The sequence below is a fragment of the Clarias gariepinus genome, chromosome 25, assembly GCF_024256425.1.
Source record: "Clarias gariepinus isolate MV-2021 ecotype Netherlands chromosome 25, CGAR_prim_01v2, whole genome shotgun sequence".
NCBI lineage: Eukaryota > Metazoa > Chordata > Actinopteri > Siluriformes > Clariidae > Clarias > Clarias gariepinus.
The window spans coordinates 17,978,278-17,999,318 of record NC_071124.1 but is presented as its reverse complement, the minus strand read 5'-3'; the positions used below and the strand labels follow the sequence as shown (position 1 = coordinate 17,999,318).

Genomic DNA, 21,041 nt, shown 5'->3' with positions numbered 1-21,041 from the left:
TGAAAGTCAGTATTTTGTACTTAAGTCATTAAAATGGAATTTTACGACACTGCATTTTCCTGATGGTCGAACACTCGTAATAACTCAAAGCTTTATTTATAGTTAACAGACGTTAATGTTGCTTAGAAATAGGTTTGGATTGACAAATTAACAATCCCACAAATGACAAATTAAAACTTGTGGCTCTTTTATGCTGCTGCATTTCGCTGCAATGGTTTGAGTCTGTGTGTGTCCTTACAGCAAATAGGTACAAAATTAAATCAGTACAAAAGTCTTCCCTGATTAGCTTTATGGACTCTACCACAAAAAAAACTCCCCCTCATCTACTTATTTAGCTCCAATGTTTTGTAAAATTTATTCCAAAGTTTTAAAGACCTTATTAAGACTTGTGTCGATGATTTTACATAAATTCAATCAAAAATATAGTTCAACGATGATTGGGCCCATGCACCTATTTTATATACCACACAACCTGTGAGCATTTTGAGCATGTTTGGACCTCGAAAAAACCCGGGATGCTGGAACAAAGCATAACACTGTGATGTCACTCAATGTGATGTCACACAATATGATGTCGCTCAGGAAGTTATTAACCACTTTTTGGCATCTTTATGGCTAAATGATTTGAGATATTAAAAATCCATTGGCAATATGGCATCCTCCTCGGCCCAGTTTGATTTGACTGTTAACGTCCTCTAGTAGGAGTATATAAAAATCTATTGAGTGTGTTATAAGACCCAAAAAAGCCCCACATGTTAGAAAAAAACCTTTAGAAAAACAAGAGGCCACTTCACAGATTATAGCATCATAGGGTTGATGCCATAGTGCTTGGGGCCTAATCACAGAATATGACCTCATAGGGCTGATGTCATAGTGCTTGGGGCCTAACAGAAGAACTTAAAGCACTGTCAGTCCATTGGAGGAATTGTGCTTAGCAAAAACTAAAAAAAAGGAAAAAAATAAATAGTTAACGTAAATAAAGACTATACTGTAAATGCAATAGATTTGAGATGAGGTTGAAATATAAAAACACTGGAGTATTGCTTAAACCCAACAGCAATTTTGTGATGTCAAATTTACATTAACCCTAAATTACTTTGAACGGTTCCAAGCAGCCTTAGCTCAGTGATTCAGCTGTTTGAGACAGTCCAAGGAAATGTTCCTTTTTTTGGAGAAGCACTCCAGCCATGTGTTAGATGAAAACAATCTGTTATCATTTACAGCCTGGGATTCAGAGCTTGTTCATAAGCATGAAGGACATATGCTGGGATAAGCTGGCAAGAAGATGCAGAGGTGTTCCAAATCCAGCTGTGCAAAAATATTTCAGCCTTAGGGTCATGAGGCTTCTCATTTACTATGAATGATTATTTGTAAGAGGGCGAGACACAGAAATATGTGTCTTTTAGCTGGTAGGGGACGATTAATAAAGATTTTCAGTGTAGTTTCCTTTGGGTTTTGGCACTTTAACTAGTAGAATGTTTTTGAAATCTGTTAATGCTACTGTTTAATAGATTTTTGTGGGACTGCAATTTGCTGAAGTGATACAGGAAGCTCTAGGAAAGGAAACCCTCAGAAAGGAAGCTTTTCACTCTGACATATAACAGCAATTTAGAAGATGTTTGTGATTTTCTGAGGAGTCTAGCTTTAGGGCCAGCGACAGCGCCTGCACAAGATTGTGTTGAAAATGAATTTTATGTATATCATTGAGTCAGGGGAATAAAAATAGTCACAAACATGGTAATACTAAGCTGTTGCAAGCCCTGGAAATCTCCCTAGTTAGAGCTGTTCATGTCAGGCAGTCTGGAGAATCGAGTGTGATATCAAAATAGATCAGACAACAAAACTCACAGAGTTCGGGTACGGAAATTACACAAAATGTGAGTGACTGGACATGCGAATTTGATTCAGAACACTTTTTAAAAGGCAGCTACATCACAATGTTACCCAGCAACTGACCACCATGGAAGGGCTTTAGAGGAGCATCCACAGTCAACAAGGCGAGAGGATATTCTATAGACAGTGAGGTCAATAAGTATTTGATCACTTGCTTATCAGCCAGATTTCTGAACCTCAAAGACCCTGTTATTTTGTTACCTTTTTAAGGGTCCAGCTACACTCTGCTCATCTGCACCTGTTTGAGGTCGTTAGCTGTCATAAAGACACCTGTTCACCCCACAATCAGCCAAAGTCTAAGTAGATACATGGGGTATCAATGATGCTAAGAATGGTGCAGAATCAGTCCAGAACTACACAGGAGGAGCTGGTCAATGCCGTGAAGAGAACTGGGCCCATCGTTTCCAAGGCTACCATCAGTAATACACCAGGACGTCATGGTTTAAAATCTTGCATCACACGGAAGGTTCCCCTGCTTAAGTCAGCCCAAGTCCAGGCCCGTCTAAAGTTTGCCAGGGACCGTCTGGATGATCCAGAGGAGTCATGGGAGAAAGTCTTGTGGTCAGATGAGACCAACGTAGAACTTTTCGGTCTTAACTCCATTCGCCGTGTTTGGAGGAAGAAGAATGATGAGTATCATCCCAATAATACCATACCTACAGTGAAGCATGGGGCTGGAAGCATCATGCTCTGGGGGTGTTTTTTTGCACAGGGGACAGAACGACTACACTGTATTAAGGAGCTTCTTCCCTCAGTCAGAGCATTAAAGATATGTCGTGGCTGGGTCCTAAGCAAGTGATCAAATACCTATTTGACACAGTAATTCACAAATAAATTGTTAAAAAAAAATCATACAGTGTGATTTCCGAATTTTTTTTTTTAGATTCTGTCTCTCGCAGTGGAGATGCACCTATGCCGACAATTGTAGACTCCTCCATGATTTCTAAGTAAGAATACTTTAGAGGGTGATTAAATACTTATTGAGCTCACTGTATATATATAATTATTATCTCACTATTACAGTATGTATATAGTGATATAATAATTATCACTGTGTTTACCACAACAATGCTTTTTATTATTATTCAATTAATAATTAACAGCTAGGCAGCACGGTGGCTTAGTGGTTAGCACTGTCGACTTGCACCTCCAGGGTCCAGGTTTAATTCCCGCCTCGGGTCAGTGTGCATGTAGTTTAGATGTTCTCCCTGCTGTGCGTTTTCCAGTTTTCTTCCACAGTCCATGCAAATTAGGTTAACTGGTGTTTCCAAATTGCCCATGGTGTTTAAATGACTGTGTGTGTGTGTGATGGATTGGCACTCCAACCAGTGTGTACCCCGCCTTGTGCCCTGGGATAGGCTCCAGGCCCACTTGCAACCCTGTACATAGGGTAAAGTGATATAGATGATGAATGAATGAATAAACGAGCAAGTAAAACAAGTTCTGGAAAAAATGTATGGAAGGAGTCTGTAGTGTTAGTGTTTTCTGATAAGTTTTTATTCTTGTTTCTTTCTTGGGAAAGCCTCCATGATAGATGACTTTGTGCTTTCTGTTTTCTTGGCAATATGACAAGCTTTTAAAGGAGAAAATAGGCTGGTGGAATGATTTCTTTTTTCAGATTCTGTAATACAAATAAAAACTAGAGGTTGGTTCGTCATGGCTGTTCCAGAACATAACATTTTATAAATTATAAGTGGTTGGAATTAACCAACTACATGAGGAATAAAAGACTCCTATATATGCTGTGTAACTATAAGGCAGGAACAGATGTGCATCAGGTAACATCACATGACCCTGTCATTGATTCATTTTCTTCTGTGTGCAAAACCTCTTATCATGAGCACTAGGGTGTTTGAGAGACTGACAAGTGATACACATGAAAAACTCACTGTAGAGAAAAGAGGAAGAGAAAGAGGGTCGGGAGTGAAAGAAAAAGGAGCGTGAAAGAGAAAATGACAGCGAGAAAGACAGAGAAAAGGCAGAAGGATGCAGAAAAGGTGGAGGAATGAAAGAGTGAAGTACACTGCCTCGAGAAGTGCACCGTCACCGTTTCCAGGAACAACCGATAGATATGAACAATATAAAAAGAGAGAAAATGAAAGGGTGCAAGGGAGAAGAAGGAAAGTGAATCTACAGTATTGTCGAATACACCTTACACACCACAAATAAAGTAGATAGTACTGAAAGAAAGAAAAAAAACTTTAAACTTGGGGTTTTAAGTACAAATGACTGTCGCCTTGCACCTCCAGGGTCTGGGGTCGATTCCCGGCCGGGTTCGATTCCCATCTCCGTGTGCTTGGAGTTTGCATGTTCACCTCTTGCTTGGTGGGTTTCTTCTGGGTACTCCGGTTTCCTCCCACAGTCCAAAGAAATGCAGATTAAGCTAAATGTTGTTCCCAAATTGCCTGTAGTGTGTGAATGTAGTATGGGAGGCAGTCTCCTGGGATAGGCTCCAGGCCCGTATGACAGGATAAAGCGAATGATTTCGGTGTGGAGATAAAAGTACATATTGTATACAATGTCTTTATTTGTATAGCCGGATCTTCCAGTGTCCTGCTTTACATAAAAACTACATCGTTGTAGTTGATGTTCTGAGTAGCATCTGAACCGTCAGAGTTCTCATATTTCAGGCTACAAAGCTAACCAGCTCCTAGCACAAGACTGAATTCCAAATGTCTCTTTAACCCCTGATCAAGGTGTATGGGGGATTGTACACCCTCCCACTTTGAGATTCAAACCTGGATCTGGAAGTCAACAGAAATGGAACTTTAAAGAGAACCTTACCAGATTTACTGGACTGTCCACCACCTCCATGGTTTATTCTTTTCACCTTTTGGCTACATGCTGCTTGTACAGTGGAACCTTGGATTACGAGCATAATACTGGAAGTTGGCTTGTATTTCAAAATACTCGTAAACCAAATTAAATTGTCCCGTAAGAAATAATGGAAACACAAGTTATTCTTTCCACAGCCCCAAAAAATAAATGCATAAAAAATAATTAATAGAAAAAATAAAGTAAAAATAAAAATTAACCTGCACTTTTCCTTAAAATGTAAAGATAAATCCAGACAGATAAGTGTTTCTGTTTGTGCGCGCAGGCGCTGTGTGTGTTTGGGTCTGTCATTATGTGTGTGTGTGCGCGCATAATTTGACACTGTGCTGGTTCAAAAACACACACACACTAAAGACGAGAGAGAGAGAGAGAGAGAGTGTGAAACAGCACAGTGTCAAATTACGTGGATGTTGATTATACCAGTAAGAGATGCGCACTTAAATCCAGCCGACGATTACCCACTTCCACAGCGCAAGTAAGAGGAAAAACGTTGGCTCAGTTGTGATCACGTGACGCTCTGCGTCAAAACAAGAAGCGCATACGTGATACATACAAAGTTAGTAAACCAAGACAATGCTCGTCAAAAGTAAAATATTATTAAAAATTTTGGCTCGTCTTGCGGAACACTCGCAAACCCCGTTACTCGCAATCCAAGGTTTCACTGTATTTTAAAACTGCTTTCACCCGTGTTAATTACACTAACTGTCGGTCGTCAGCTCTGCCAGTCGCTGATAGATATGAGATGGTGGAGCAAAATAACGAATCATCTGTTGATAATAAACGGTGCATGTGGAAGTGTTGCATAAAAGCTATGTCACACTGGAGGTTGTGCCGTAATGCCGTATATATAGCATGGCTGTGATGGCTATATCCAGCAGTACATCATGTTTTCATCTCATTTGATATTGCTTAATATTTTGCATGGTCATACACACTATTTCTTATCATATCTGATATGAACAATACTGTTTTTTGCACAACTATGCACTCTAATACTTTATGTACATTACTAATGTATTTTTATACTTTGTATTTTGTTGTTTTCTTTGATTCAATCTGTATCATATAGTGTTTGAATGTATTTCTTGTGTGTACTGTGGAGTATATTGTCAACGTGTCTCTACCTCTTGAGAGTCAAACCAAATGTTTTTGATGATTCAGTGTAAACGATTTGTTTAAATCATGGAATGATTTTGTCTAAGTGATTCATGCTGTGGTCAAGGACGTCCAAGTGACACGTGATTCTGTTGAAATTCTTCAGCGAAATCATGAAGTGATTTGTGTAAGTGAATCACGATTACATTGAAACACTGATCTGATTGCTACTCTGTAAAAGTGATTCATGTTTCCAATAAATAATTAATTTACATCACGATATGATTTTGTCTTATCGATTCATTATTCGTTCTGTATGATTCATTTAAGCATTGATAAAATGTTGTTTAAGTGATTTATGATTTGGTGTAAAAAATTTATTTAAATCATGATTTGCATTCGAATAAGTGAAATAACTTTTTTTTTTCATAATAAAAAAAATATTTTTTGTGTATAATAACTTGTGCATAATTTTAAATTATGATTTGTGTTTTGTGTATAATAACTTGTGCATAATTTTAAATTATGATTTGCTTTCAGACTAAACTGTATTAGTGCTGATTTTTTTTTAATGTTGTACATATACAGAAAATGTGTAAGTGGAAGTGATGAGTCTTGCTTCCCTAATAATTTCAAGTTGCTAATTCAGCCGTTTGAGAGATACTTTTATATGTGCCACAAAAATGGCCATTTTTTAGCGTTATACTGTTTCTCTTCAAATGATAATTTAAAATGCAATTCATAGTAATATTTCTTTGAGTATTGATACTAAAATTGGTGGAAAGTTCTAGAAGCATATGACCTATAAAAATCATTGCTTATCTTTTTTGATATTATCAATTAAATCAATTTTGCATTTTAGAATAATACACTTTTTCAGTTTTTTTCATGTCTTCTCATGCGAAATCTAAATAGTGGCATCTGAATATCAATTAAAATCAATTAATGAATTGAATTGAAAAAGTTACACACTACCTCACCTAGAGTAGGTGAGACACTTTTTAGCACCAATACCACGTTTTTAGTTAGTACTGTCGCATTGCACCTCCAGGGTCTGGGTTCGATTCTCGTCTCTGTGTGCTTGGTGGGTTTCCTCCCACAGTCTGACGACATGTAGGTTAGGCTGATTGGTGTTCCCAAATCGCCCATAGTGTGCGAGTATGCCCGTGATGGAATGGCACTCTGTCTAGGGTGTACCCCGCCTCGTGCCCCGACTCCAGAATACAGGATAAAGCGGTATAGCAATTAGAGACGATGATTCAGTCCCAACCATTTATTTAAATCCTGAAACGAGTTAAAATAATTCATGTAAATGATTTGTCTAAGTGAATCATGATTTAGTTTAAATGGTACACTTAAACCATAAATTTGATTAGCCAATTTTTCTGTATAAATAATAAATTAAATTATGATCTGCTCAAGTAATACAAGTGATTCATGATTAAGTCGAAATGATTCATTTAAATCCTGAAACAATTTAATGTGCTTAGTGATTCAGTCTTAATTAGGTTTTTTTTTTTATGAATCACAAAGATGATCTAAATGATTCATAAATGCAGTCCTCATTCTGTATGTGTTGTACCGTCATACACTGTCATTTATAATGGCTATACAAGTTTGTTAAAATAGAGCTCCATCTATTGGACATAAGATCAAAAAACAAATAAATAAATAAACCTGCCATCACTGATATCCTACAGTCACTCATACTCTTAAACAAACAATAATGACGGACACATGCTCAGGAGGTACACTGAAGCTTTTATTTGTAAGGCACCATAAATATTTCCTTACTGCAGAATCCCAGTCTTGAATAATGAAACAAATTTGAGTCTCACAATTGTTTTTTTTTTCCTCATTTAAAAAAAAAGAAAGAAAAGAAAAAAAAAGCGCAACATTGATCTTCAGAACACAACTGACACACTTTCAGCAAGAACACACTCAAAAGTTTAACACACATCACAAAAAGGAGAAGTAAAAGTAAACGTACTAATTATGGTGGGGAACAAAACCAGAAGGATTGAACTTGTTTTTAATGTCTGATCAAAAACAGACATTAACTTTACAGGTGATGAAAAAACTGATATTGTATTTACAATTTATAATCAACCATCATCTGGACCTGCGTGACTACTTAGCTTGGTTAACTCATTAAACATAAATTTTTTTTTTTTTTTTTTTTTTTTTTAAAGAAGTGTAAAGGAAAAATACTTCAGGTCCCAACAAGATGGGCTGATCGCTAGCTACTTTAACAACTACAGACAATTTTTTTCAATTTTTATTAGTTTTTTTTTTTTTATCTGAAATACAACTTAGTATTTCAGCAGACGTACATCTCAATCAATATACTGGACAGTCTCGGAGTCAGTCAGTCAGTCATCAAAACTGCATACACTACAACATGTCCTTCGTGTGCACACACACACACACATATATGATAAATGTAGCTTTATACATAGAAAATGTTTACAAAATTATATGTATATTGTTATATTTATACATATATTAGAAAATGTCCCTTCACAACATTAACACACAAACTCACACTCAAACCATTTGATTTGATTTGATCCAGATCTTTCCAGTAAGGTGTACTTTGTTTGACTATTTTTTATTTTTCCCCCTCATGGTGACATGATTTAGATCAAGTGCATTTAACAGAACTAGTTAAAATACAAATGTTTAAGAGCAAAAAAAAAAAAAAAAAAAAAAGGTGATCAGTTACTCTAACCTCATGTATGTAAAATCCAAAATATAGAAAAGCAAGCTGTGTGTTGCACGTACTAGTAGATTTTTCTCTTTACATCATGATTAGTCATTTTTTCCCCAAGCTGGATGACTACACTATGAGAAAATTTATTTTTTTCCCCCGTAAAATAATCCTTTTTTTTTTTTTTTTTTTTTTTTTAAGCGAGGACACACTGACGTCAAGGTCCTTTTCCGTTTTTATTGTTGACTGACAAAGATTAAAAGCGTGTCTAAAATACATACATTACAAACTATACTTTTCCATCCTATTCTACACACACATACACACACACACACTCTTTCATCCCCAAATATATTACCACGCACCGCACACATCATGTTTCTTCTCTTTTCCATCCTTAAGACCTGGAGTTTGATCATTTCCTCGTTCTCAAACAAATCAAAACAAATTCTTGTTATTTAGGTAGTAAATTCCTAAAAGTCAAACAGGTCCAAGACTCAAGGATTATGTTCTCAAGGAAATTCTGCCACCCTGTGGTGATTTAACAGAAGATAAAAAATTGGGGGGAGTTGAAAAAATAAAGCATGATGCATTTTTTAAAAAACAAAAAAAATAAAATAAAATCAATAAAATTATTATTTGGTGCGAGTTTGCTTTTCTGTAACACTCGTCCCCCCATTTAGCAAATTTAAAGTGACAAAACTACCAACAGGATCTTACCCATGACTAAATTTAGTTTCGGTTTACATAAGGATCCATTTTATGAGTGTTTCAACAGCGAAATTCTCCAGAAAGACTTTAAGATTGGACCCTTTAAGCATTTTCCCCTGTACTTCCTTATTTAACACACAAGCCATCACCTGTTCTTTTGTACATGAGCCATACTTGCATTCCGAATCCTGACATCTCTCTCAGTTGGGACAGATCTTGCTGTACTTTTTTTGTGCAAAGCGGCTCCGAGATGGCACCTGATCTTTAAAGCGTCTGTCTCAGTGTTTATTTCGTTCTCTAAGAGAGAGGGGAAAAAAAAAACAAAAAAAAACAAAAAACAAAAAAAAAACAGGATCAATACAGACCATTATTTAGAGCATCTGAGTCAGGGGAAAAAAAAAATGATTCGATCTAGAAATCTCGACTCTTCCCAACAACAACACACTCTCGAACGTGAGAAGTGCATTCTGGGTATGTCGAAGCAAAGCCTGCACGCTATTCCAATCGTTCGGACTTTGGACGAATTTTCTTCCTATTTGTATATGGCACAAATTCACCGTTCACAACGCAGGTCCCATGTGCACAAATCTTAGAGAAAGAGAGCGCGGACGGAGGAAGAGGGGAAAAGAGAGAGAAGCAGAACAATATACCTGCTTTAGGTAACAGAAGAGGAAAACATGTTCGAGCTCACACACTCCATTAGTCGCTCTGAAAAGCGCCTGCCTGCAGCAAAGCGTGAGGAGACTGAAATGAAAACAGAGAAGCAAGAGTTGCGCTTTCATGTCTGCTTTTCAAAAAGGCTATAAATGAAAAGCACCACAGGGGGGAAAGTCAAAAGTAAGCATTGATACGTGTGAGGAATAAACAGCAACAGTGCGGCACGCTGTTCTAGGAAACTAATCAATGACGGCTTTTTATTATTATGTCTGAAAAAAAAATTATTAATTGATGAATACCACATTTTACTTTTCATCCATTTAATCCAGTTTAATGTTCTGGAAAGTCCATAAAACCAATTAGCTTCTGTCATGACCTATTAATATTAATATGATGATATAGCAGCAATAAACAGCTGTTCAGCCTGTCTCTTAAAGGTAACAAGAGAAAGAAAATAATGCAAAAAATATGCAAAAGCACATAATCCCCTCCTAAAGACTTTTTCATGTGTCTAAGAGACATAAAAAACAGCTGAAGTTTCCATCAAATATCAGACTTGTAAACTAAAGCTTGCCTAAAATCTTTTCAAGCTGGTGTTTGTCTGACTCATGTGACGGTAAGTAGTGCTGACTAGAGCCGTGTGTGCGTGTGTGTAACACCCGCCAACGCAATATCAACCCACAAACGTAATAAACCACAAACATAAAACCAAATCTGCAGGTTTTTAATGTAATAATCTCACTAACGTGAGACGTCATGAAGATTTCGAAAGCTTAAGCTTTTTTACTTTTACCACAAATGTGAGAAATCCAGACACATTTAACAGCTATTACTACTGTATTACGTTTGTGGGAAATCTAACATTTGCAGGCTGTTATCTTCTGTCGGCGGTTGTGACAGATGTGAATCACAGATAAACTGTTGATTCAATTCGATTTATGAACGTTAAGGTTTTTTTTAAATATTGATTTAATAGCAAAAAAGTTTGCTGCCTCGTTTATTTAAAGCAATGACTTCTTATAGGTTTTGAAGCATTAACAAAGCAAAAACTTTTTTTTTTAAGTATTTGAAACGAATTAAAATACTTTTTTTTATTTTTATTAAATGTCGTGTCTCGAACAAAGTGATTTTAATATATATATATATTTCCCTGTTAATCTTTTGCTCCACAATCCTATCAAGTAGGTGGAGGTTTTGCACCGGCTGCACATGGAAGTCAAAAGCGATACTCTAGCAAAACAAGAGTATTTGCAGAAAGTGGAATTTGTTTTTTAAACCATGAAAAGTTTTTAAAGAATTTATCAATTTTAAGTAAATTAGTAAATTTTTCTAGATAATTCACAAAGTGTGAATTGATTCCAAATCAAAAACTAATCCACTGATTTAACGACCAACAAAATATCAATTAAATTACAGCAACCGGTTAAATCGCTAGCTCTTAAACCTCGGTTGAAATAAGATGGAACTAGGAGTAAATAATGACTCTCCACAGACTGAAGCATGGTGGTGGTAGCTCCAGTTATGCACGGAGATCTCAGCCTCTCGGTTGTTTTTTTCGCTTTTCTTATAACCTCCCGACCCAAAATAAGGCTACAACCACGACGTTGCTCAGGTCGTAAAATTACAATAAACGGAAGAGTTCAAGAGGAATGATTTTTATGCAAGACATTGTACCATATTACATACGATATATATCGTCTTACTATAAAAAAAAGAAAAGAAAATGAGGGTGAAAAAAAAAGAAAATAAAAAAAAAAAACTACAAAAAAATCTGGAAATAAAGTAATGCATCTTTAAAACTAGAATTATTATAGATGAAAAACCTCTTTTTATTTTCGCAAGCTTCATCTTTTAACATTTTTTGAAAAGCAAAGCTTCAAGCAGATATAGAAAGATAAAGAAAAAGAGAAAGAGAGAGAGAGAGAGAGAGAGAGAGAGAGAGAGCAACTGGGTTGTACAGTATTTATACAATGACTGATTTTGCTGATTTGGTTAATTGTGCTTTCACAAGATCTTTCAAACTCTATCCGATTTTGCCACGTCTGCAAAGAGGGAATTAAAGGAATGACAGATTGTCTGAGCGTCTGGAAAGAGGATCGTCTCCTCTGCTTAATCCAGAAGCTGCTCTGTTTAGTCTGAGGACTAGCTTGTACGAGAAGGAGCGCAGGAAACGTGCAGGAAGCCAGGGATCCCGCAGTGGAATAATAAGCGCTCGACAACCCCGAACAAAAAAGGAGGAAGCAGGAACGGCAAAAAAAAAAAAAGGGCAGATTTTAACGCAACTATAAAGGACTTATTTAAACTAAGGCTTGCATGCAGGAAAGCGAGAGGCTTTTATAAGGAGAACGATGCGGGAGGTAAATGAAAATGAAAAACAATGCTGTGCTCTTTTTCATTGTCTCTGTGCTCTCGGCGAAAGAGAAGGTGGACTCAGTCGGATTTGTCCCCGTCGTCGTCGCGGTGCGTGTCGGCGCTGTTGGCGGCGTCACGGGCGTTCTTCTCTTCCTTGGCGAGGTGAGCGTGTGACGCCAAGATGCTGGAAAGAGAGAAGAGACCCGGAGCGGTGGAGGACGAGGAGGAAGAGGAAGGCAAGGTTGGGGGGGTCAAGCCCAGGGGTAGAGGGGTCATGGGCAGAGCCAAACCCTGCAGCTGAGAAAGCTGGTGGGCCTGGAGCTGCTGCTGTGCACAAACACACCGACACACCGACACACACACACACACACACACAGATAAAAAAAAAAAAAAAAAAAGTGAGCAAACACACACAGGTTAGAAATCCAGCCAACAGACACACAGGTTAAATGGGCCACTCATGCAGAGAGGTTACAGATGGTGCGCGTGCGTATGCGCACACACACACACACACACACGGTTGAAGGTTAAATATACATAACAACAAACAAGAAAAGCAGAGGGTGAACAAATAGCCAGAGAGGGAACAAGATGGAGAGAGGCAACAAACAGATGCTCCTATATTTACACACACACACACGCACACAAACACACACACAGGAGATGTGAGAGGTATAAAGCAGACAGCCTACCCGAATGATTGAGTTCATCTCTGGTGGAGTGACCTGCTTGGCTCTCTCAATCGCTCCCAGGACCTGCTGCTGATGCTACACACACACACACACACACACACACACACACACACACACACACACACACACACACACACACACGTTTAATATCCTTGTGAGGAACTTTCCTTGACATAATTATTAATGCGGCTGTAATGTTATTCCTATCATTAGATCTAATCTACTCTAGTAACCAAAAGGAAAGCGTTTTACTCTTATAGCTGTGTAAAGAAAAAATCTGCATTAAAAAAAAAAAAGAAGAAGAAAAAAAAAATGTTTTCCGTATGGGGACCAGGCAGATGTCCAGATTGTGAAGATTAGACTCATCTGTCATTAATATCAGATAGCATGAAGCACTGGGAAAGCGCGGATCCAGTGATGTACTGTAATGTAATAAGATTTATATTTAAATCTCAACGCACATTTTATCTCGTATCTGAGCAGGTAGGGGTTAAAGGCCTTGCTCAAGGGCCCAACAGTGCGGCTTGGAGGTACTGAGGTTTGAACCCGAGTAAGATGAACTTTATACCACCACAAGTTATACAGTAGGTCAAAACTGCGTGGCTGTTTCCAGGACTTCAGCAAGTCCCTATTCCTAGAAATCTCATTCCCAGTAGACTCTAGACATCCAGTGTTTGCAGATGCAAACACCTTGTTGTTGGGGTTGTTCGCTTTGGAAGAAAGGACATAAAATCTACTGTAACATCCTGTAAAGCATCTCAGGATATCAAAGCCTTCAGGAGGATGAGCTACACCTGGGTTCCTGTCAGCCAAGGACAGGAACGTGTGGCTACACTAATGACACGGTCACCTAAACTGCACCGCTGAGGATTAGCGAGAAACAAGACACTGATGAATAATGACCGCTCCACGGTCGACGCGGTTCTGACGTGAACATTAACTAGAGCTCTCGACCTGTATCTGTTACGATGAGTTGAAAAGTTCAGGCAGTCTGGGACAAATGAGATACTCCGGATGAAATGAGAAGCAAAAAGCCCTCTTTATTATATGTCAGAGCAGACGTTCATTTAGCAAAAGCTTTTATCCTGGAAAAAAAGTGAAACGAGATACAATCCGCTCTTAATCTCGCGCAGAAACGACGTCTAGCACTGAAACAATAATACTAATACCAACAGCTCTAACATCTAAAAATATATCATGACTTGTGTGAACAAATAACATTATTGTAGATTTAATCAGATTCTACACTTCAAGCTGACAAGACCTTATACGAGAAACATGTATAAATACACTTCGTACCTCTTGGGACAGGTAGGGCAGCACCTGAGCGCAGATGGCGTTCAGCCTCTTTACGATCTCAGCCTGAGCAAAGAGACGAGACAAAAAAGAGATTATTATTACATTATGAGCAGTACTGCCTACCTATCAACTGGGTGACTAAAAAAATAATGAGCCATTCTATACACCCATGTTTAATTCTCAACACTGATTGGTCAGAACATCTGGACTAGTTTTCCACAACAGAAATGTAAACAGCAGCTGGTCACAGGTTAGTAACTGAATAAAGGTGCTGGTTTGGATACATTAATGTTACAATCAGTGTGTAAGGTGTAATATTACTGTAATCATTAATATATAAAAAAAATATAAATGTTATAATAATTTTAAATGTTTTATATATGTTTATTAAATATACAGTACTGAAATTCGTGCATTTCAGACATGCATTTGCGTTTGTTTGTTTGTTTGTTTGTTGTTGTTGTTGTCGTCGTCGTCGTCTTCGTCTCCGGACGAAGGAAAAAGTATTTATAGTTGAGCTTTATTCCCGCTCATACAGAAGTGGTCAGGAATGGGGACTTTTGGGGGAGTTTGGAAAAGGCGCAGAACACATTCCTTCTCATACGCGCCCCGTTCCCAGATCTTACTCCACCTGATGCCTACTTGTGCTGAATGTTAAGGAGTGTGTGTTCAACTGTGAAGATGCGCCAAGAGCCGTATCTGCTTTACACGAGCAAATCATCTCCTTTTGTAGGAGTCTGCAGCGAACCTTTGTTCCAGGAATATGGGTTGAGAATCTGCGTGAACTATATGAACATTGTCTACAGCGAGGCGGCACACACACATTTCGAACTCTGACATTACGCATAACGCGGTAAATCAACACGCTAATTGTGTGTATATTAGTTTCTTTCAGGAGAAATAAACTCACAGATGACAACAAGGTGATATTGTTCGTCTTTTTATTTCAGTACTGTATATTTTGGTATGTACTGTATTATATATACTGTATAAAATCCTGCATTATGATTGGTTATAAGAATTTTTATCTCATCTACGAAGCATGACCTCGCTCCAAGCTATATCCACATGTTTGGGAGTTCCTGGGAGGCCAACATTTCAGACATTAAAAAAAGGAGGCAGTCGGCTGCGGCGTACTGAGAAAGCTTTTTACCTTGATAGTATCCAATCACTAGTGAAACGCTGGGATGAATATATTTTTGCAACAGAAGATTAAATAGAGAAATAAAGGGAGTTTTTACTCTCAAACTTTGTTTTATTATTCTGTGCAATCAAAAGTCGTATGATTGTTGTTAATGATTAGGAGTACTTTGCTACTTTAGCAATTATGGAATAACCTGGGGAGTCTCTTGTGAGGTCACATGTCCCTACATTTATCTCAGATGCACAAATGTTATTATAAGTACGAATCTGAACATGTATCAAAAGTTATTAGCAGTATGGCCTACCTACTGTATCAATACATCATGTTCACAAATGTACCACAACACACTTACCTTCTACCCAGACATTCACTCAGACAACACTTTAGTCTCTTACCTGTTTATGCATCTCGATGTTGAGTCCATACGACATCTCGTAGTACTGCAACACAGGCGAGAAAGAGGAGATCGCATTAAACAGGCTGCATTTAGAGCAAAGCCGTATGCACACTGTATACAACCCTTCATTAAACAGCACACTGAATGAGCTCGAAAGACTGCGTTCATATCACTCCAGACACGTTGCTTAATTCTGATTTGTTTGTTCAGATCGGATTTGCATGTCATGACTTTTATCTGACCTCGCTGTGGATGCGGCTGTTCTCTAGCCGTCTTTGCTCACGTCATTTAGGTTAAAATACGGTATATTTTTGATTTAAGCAAAAATGCTTGGGGTGTTCTCACTCAAGTCACATGACTGCATATTATCGGATATGTATCAAATTTAGGACTACATACAATATTGCAAAAATGAAAAAAAAAAGGAAAAATCTGATCTGTGCCACATTAGGGTATAAAAATAAGCTTTGACTCGCTTTAGGCTAATATTGTTATTGTACCAATTCCCAATATCACGTGTCAGTAAAGTGGACCCGTGCACGATAACACAATGTGTAATGCGTCATGACAAGAACAGGCCTTGATTAGATGAGGTTAAAAACAGCAGATCGATCAAATAGCGGCACACGAGCATCCATTAGCTCACACCATGCGAGAGTGCGCGCTATACAGACACATGTACAGGAGATTTGAGATGGTATTTCTGTCTGAGGTTATGAGGATTTATGAAAGACGACCTTATCATTTCAGTCACCAAAGAAATACATTGATGAAGTGTCGCTTGTGCGTCTGCACTCGACAAATTCGACAACCGGAAGTCAGGGATGCGCTAACACACAGTTCTAAGAACAGTTTAAAATCAGGTTTAACCGGATAGACTCGAGAACTGATCTCAGACCCGCTTTAGGCTTGTGCAATTACATTTATTTACTCATTCAATTTCTATACCGCTTTATCTTATACAGGTCACCTGATGTCTGGAGCTTATCCCAGAATACACCCTTAATACACACTCACACGCTAAAGGAAATATGAACGCGGCTGTCCCCTGCAACGACACATGTACACTCATCTACACGTCTCCTACATTCACCGGAGTACCCGGAGGAAACCCACTAAGCACGAGAACAGAGCTGAGTCCCAGAATCGAACCCTTGACCCGGCCACGATGCTAACCAAATTAGAATTTATTTGCATCAAGTGATTTAACACGTTAAGGATTTTTTATTAAAACAAGGGTTGATGCATTAATGCTGTCAGTAACAATGTTAAAATTATTTAAGAAAGAAGAGAAAATCAATATTCGATATGAACGTCATGCTTTTGGAGTTACATACATAGAAGAAATTTAGAGATGTAAAAATAAAAAACACCAAATATTAAATTAAAATTATTATCCAATGAAAGTATTAACAATAATATTTGAAAAAAAAGGGAGGATTAAATATACAACCCTGTTTGTTCGATAAGCCAGAAGAGACTGCAGATTGTTTTTTTTTGTCCAACATTTTATTCATTGAATATCTCTTCCGACTATTTAAATGATTTTACTCTAAAAGGCTTAATTATTTTCTAAATGCTATTTACAATATATATATATATATATATATATAAAAAAGCTAAACAAAGACGAGCCGCCTCTGCCTCCCGCTGTGGCAACAAGCCAAGTGTTTTTGCTCGGAGGCAAAACATGCATTGTAAACCAGAGCGCCTCGCGTATTCCCCTGAGACGCGGTCGCAACGTTGGTCTGCTGCCGTTACAATACTGCCTCTTATCGATCGGTTATGAGCTGACTTTATAGACCTCATATTTAAAGCCAATCGATAGTGTGTTTCGGTGCGAAGAAAAAGAAATGCTCCAGGGTTTTGTGTTAAAGAAAAGTGCGAGATGCAGAGATGCATGAAACTAACAGCAGCATAGTGGAATTACTGCGCCCCCCCCCCCAAAAAAAAAAAATCTATTAATCAGATGTCTAGTGCCAGCATGATGATGCATAGATCATCTTAAATCAGCAGCTTTCACAGCAAAATTCGCGTTTAAGTGCGACATGAGTCTTTACGAGCAGTTATATTAGAGTAACGAATACAGGTATATATGCAAAGAAGGGAACACAAAGAAACAAAGAGAAGCCTCCTGTCCCCTCCCATGCAGAAAACACATTATAGCGATGGACAAAAAAAAAAAAAGATTGACTGGAGGAGACCCGGTTCACAGTGAGGGTCTGATTGCGGGAGATATGCAAGCACTAGATGGTGCTCAGACTAACACTATGATTAAACAGAAACCTTCTTACTGATGAATTTCCTAAAGAGGTCCAACAGCTATAAATAAATAAATAGACGTCATTTCCAATTATACGTACGGCACGTCTGAATACGAGGTTAAGCATGCAAGAACACGTCGTGGCATGGACCACAATCAGGGAAAATAATCAATGATGATTTGGGTGGTGTGATGTGGCATGACTACTGGTGTGAACAGACTGTAATTGATCCACGATCCGTACAGATCTCTCCCCAACAGTAAACCGCAATAAGTTTAACCATCATCGCTCGAAATGTGTGTAATCTTTTTTTTCCCAAGACTTGCATTTGGGTCACGTTCCTGAGTGAAAAAAGCTCACTTTGTCCTTACACAGGATGTTGAATTACATGTCTTAACAACTCCACAAGGCACTGCTGAAAACCAGTCCAAAAACAGACCAAACTATAATATCAGTTACAGATCTCATATTGAAGCTCAATTATTAATGGACATCCTTCCTCTCACTTAAATTAGCCAAATTTTTATAAGACATGTTTTGACGAGAGGAGCCCAACTGGGAACACTGGAGCTTATACAACTTGACATGGCATGATGAATGTGCCACGAACCCAGCCAATCAGAGACAAGAACAAGATCAACTCTGAATGGCTGTTTCCTTTCCGAACTGAAACAGCAAATCAGATTGAAGCCGGCTGCTCCGATCGGCTGGTTTTGGGGCGACTTTGTGTTTAATTTATTTATTTTTCATTATTCTTGATGATAAACTTCATGATTCATTATTGATCAAAAAAAGGTCAATACTTTCCTCCTTTGAATATTAAACAAAAGATAAAAAATATACCATGCTTAATGGTTCATTTTAATTTCAAAGTTTTTTTTATTATTAACCACTGAACATCTTAAAAAAATTTTTTTATGCTTTAGCTGATGTTTTATAAGCCTTAAACAGGAAGCAATGAAAAATAGTTTTTGATCTTGATTTAAAAAAGAAAGTGTGTTGGAAACTTATTATAGGTTGTTCAAATGCTCTGACACTAGAGACTCCGTCCATACAGTGTAATAAATGTCTTTAAATAAATAAGAAACATTAAGTAGATAGGTTTCTTTGTTAAATAATATGATTTTTAAGTCTACTTTTAGCCTTAGTGTATGTGAAAAGATTATGTAAGCTATACAGGTCCCTATTAACAAGCGGTTACTATAGAAACAACTATGTATAGTTGTATAGAAGAGCATCATTTTTAGGGGTGTAGTTATAAAAATTAAAACCAAGACCTTCTAAAATTTAAGAGTAATGCATTCGCTATTCACACAATCCTACCTGAAGAAGTTCAAGAACTATACTACCTGGCCAATAAAAAGACTCTATTCAATCACCTTTAGCTTTGATTACTAATCTGGATGCCAGTTCATGTGTGAATTGATTCCTCATACTCCCAGTAGCATGCTTTCACAATTTTTCCAATTGTACTGGAATATGCCTCGTGCCATCAGGGAAGAAAAACTCCATAGATGTGATAACCTGGTCATTCACGTCGTCAGCTGACTTCTTTTATTGGCACGTTATGTGGCTAAGTTTAAACCTGATCAACTGAAACAACCCCAGATCATAACGCTGTCTCCAGAGGCTTGTACATAATGGCACAACGTATGTTTAAACGTAGGTTTAATCTGGACTCATCAGACCACGTGACCTTTTTCATTGCCTCAGAATTAAATTTGTATGTGTCCTAGCATAAAGGGAGCTTTTCTTTTTAAGTGGTTTTCTTATGGACACACAGCTGTTTAGTCCCAATCCCGAGAGTTCTCATCACTATTGAACATGGTTCAGACATGGTTTTATGATTGTTGTGTTTTTTTTTGTTTGTTTTTAAAGTTGACAGTTTCTCACTATGCTTCCAGGTTTTTCATGTGTTAAATTGTTTTTAACCCAGTTCTAGTAATTTCAAATAACCTTAGTTGTTTTCTTTGCTTGATGGAGCCTGATAATTTGTCCCATACGCCATAACTTTTTTGTCCAACCATGTCTGCGAGAACTAGTAAGCCGGGCTTAATTAGCCTTCCGTGTAAAATATATGTGGAATAAAGGTGCACCATCTGTGGAGGCATATAAAACTGCTGGACCAGTACAATAACTGACATTTAAAAAGACTTTAATGCTGGATAAGTGTTACCTTTTATACAGGTAAAAAAAGCAGTTTCAGCCTAATTTCAGTACGCTTTATTAAACCCCATTACAGATGTGCTGCCAAAGATATCCGCACACCTGGAGTCACTCTTAATGGTGACTACACCAGCCGGACAGACGATTGTTAACTGATAGTTAAATAATTCCAACTCTGGCATAGTAAGGGGTTGAATCTGGACCAATGTTAACGCAGCTCTCTCAATATTTAAATGTTTCTTTAATAGCTTGGTTTGCATTCTGCCTCTCATGCAAATGACTTTGAGAGAAAAGTGTCCATCAAATGGATCCATGTAAATGGAACATGTGCGCGCTTGTAGCCTTCCAGAGCCTTCCAAAGATTAATTTTTCATGCCATGAATTCAAGGTGCTGAAAACAAAATCTTTCGAGATTTAGTTCCACATTGACATGCACTTTGCTGCAGATTCCTCAAGTGCACATCCATAATGTGAATTTGCACCACATCCCATAGGTGCGCCTTTGGATTGAGATCTGGTGACTGTAATGCTCAAATTGTACCAAGGGGCTTAAACTGTGGCAAAAAATATATTTTCCACACTATTACACCACCACCACCCTGAACCGCTGATACAAGGCAGGATGGATCCATGCTTTCAGCTTATTTTACGTCAAATTCTGACCCAACCATCTAAATGTCGCAGCAGAAATTGAGACATAATTGAGAGCAATCGTCTATTGTCCAATTTCGCTGAGCACATGTGAGTTCCAGCCTCAGTTTCCGTGGTCTTCTGTAGTCTGCTGTAGTCAATGGAAACATGTTGTTTCTTTAGAGATGCTCTTCAG

The 21,041-nt window shown here is 37.8% G+C and overlaps 1 protein-coding gene across 2 annotated transcripts in view; it reads right to left on the bottom strand.

Annotated features, from left to right (window-relative positions):
* Window positions 1-7,564: 7,564 nt before the first annotated feature.
* Window positions 7,565-21,041, bottom strand: part of chico — a 38,082-nt gene continuing 24,605 nt past the window's right edge. Inside the window, exons 4-7 of one of the 2 annotated variants that reach the window (XM_053486750.1) lie at window positions 15,784-15,828; window positions 14,245-14,307; window positions 12,946-13,020; window positions 7,565-12,580 (exon numbers count right to left, since the gene is read on the bottom strand). In XM_053486750.1, the coding sequence (XP_053342725.1) occupies window positions 12,332-12,580; window positions 12,946-13,020; window positions 14,245-14,307; window positions 15,784-15,828 (432 nt within the window). In that variant the 3' untranslated portion in view covers window positions 7,565-12,331. The remainder of the gene's footprint in view (window positions 12,581-12,945; window positions 13,021-14,244; window positions 14,308-15,783; window positions 15,829-21,041) is intronic. The other variant, XM_053486751.1, reaches the window with a different exon arrangement.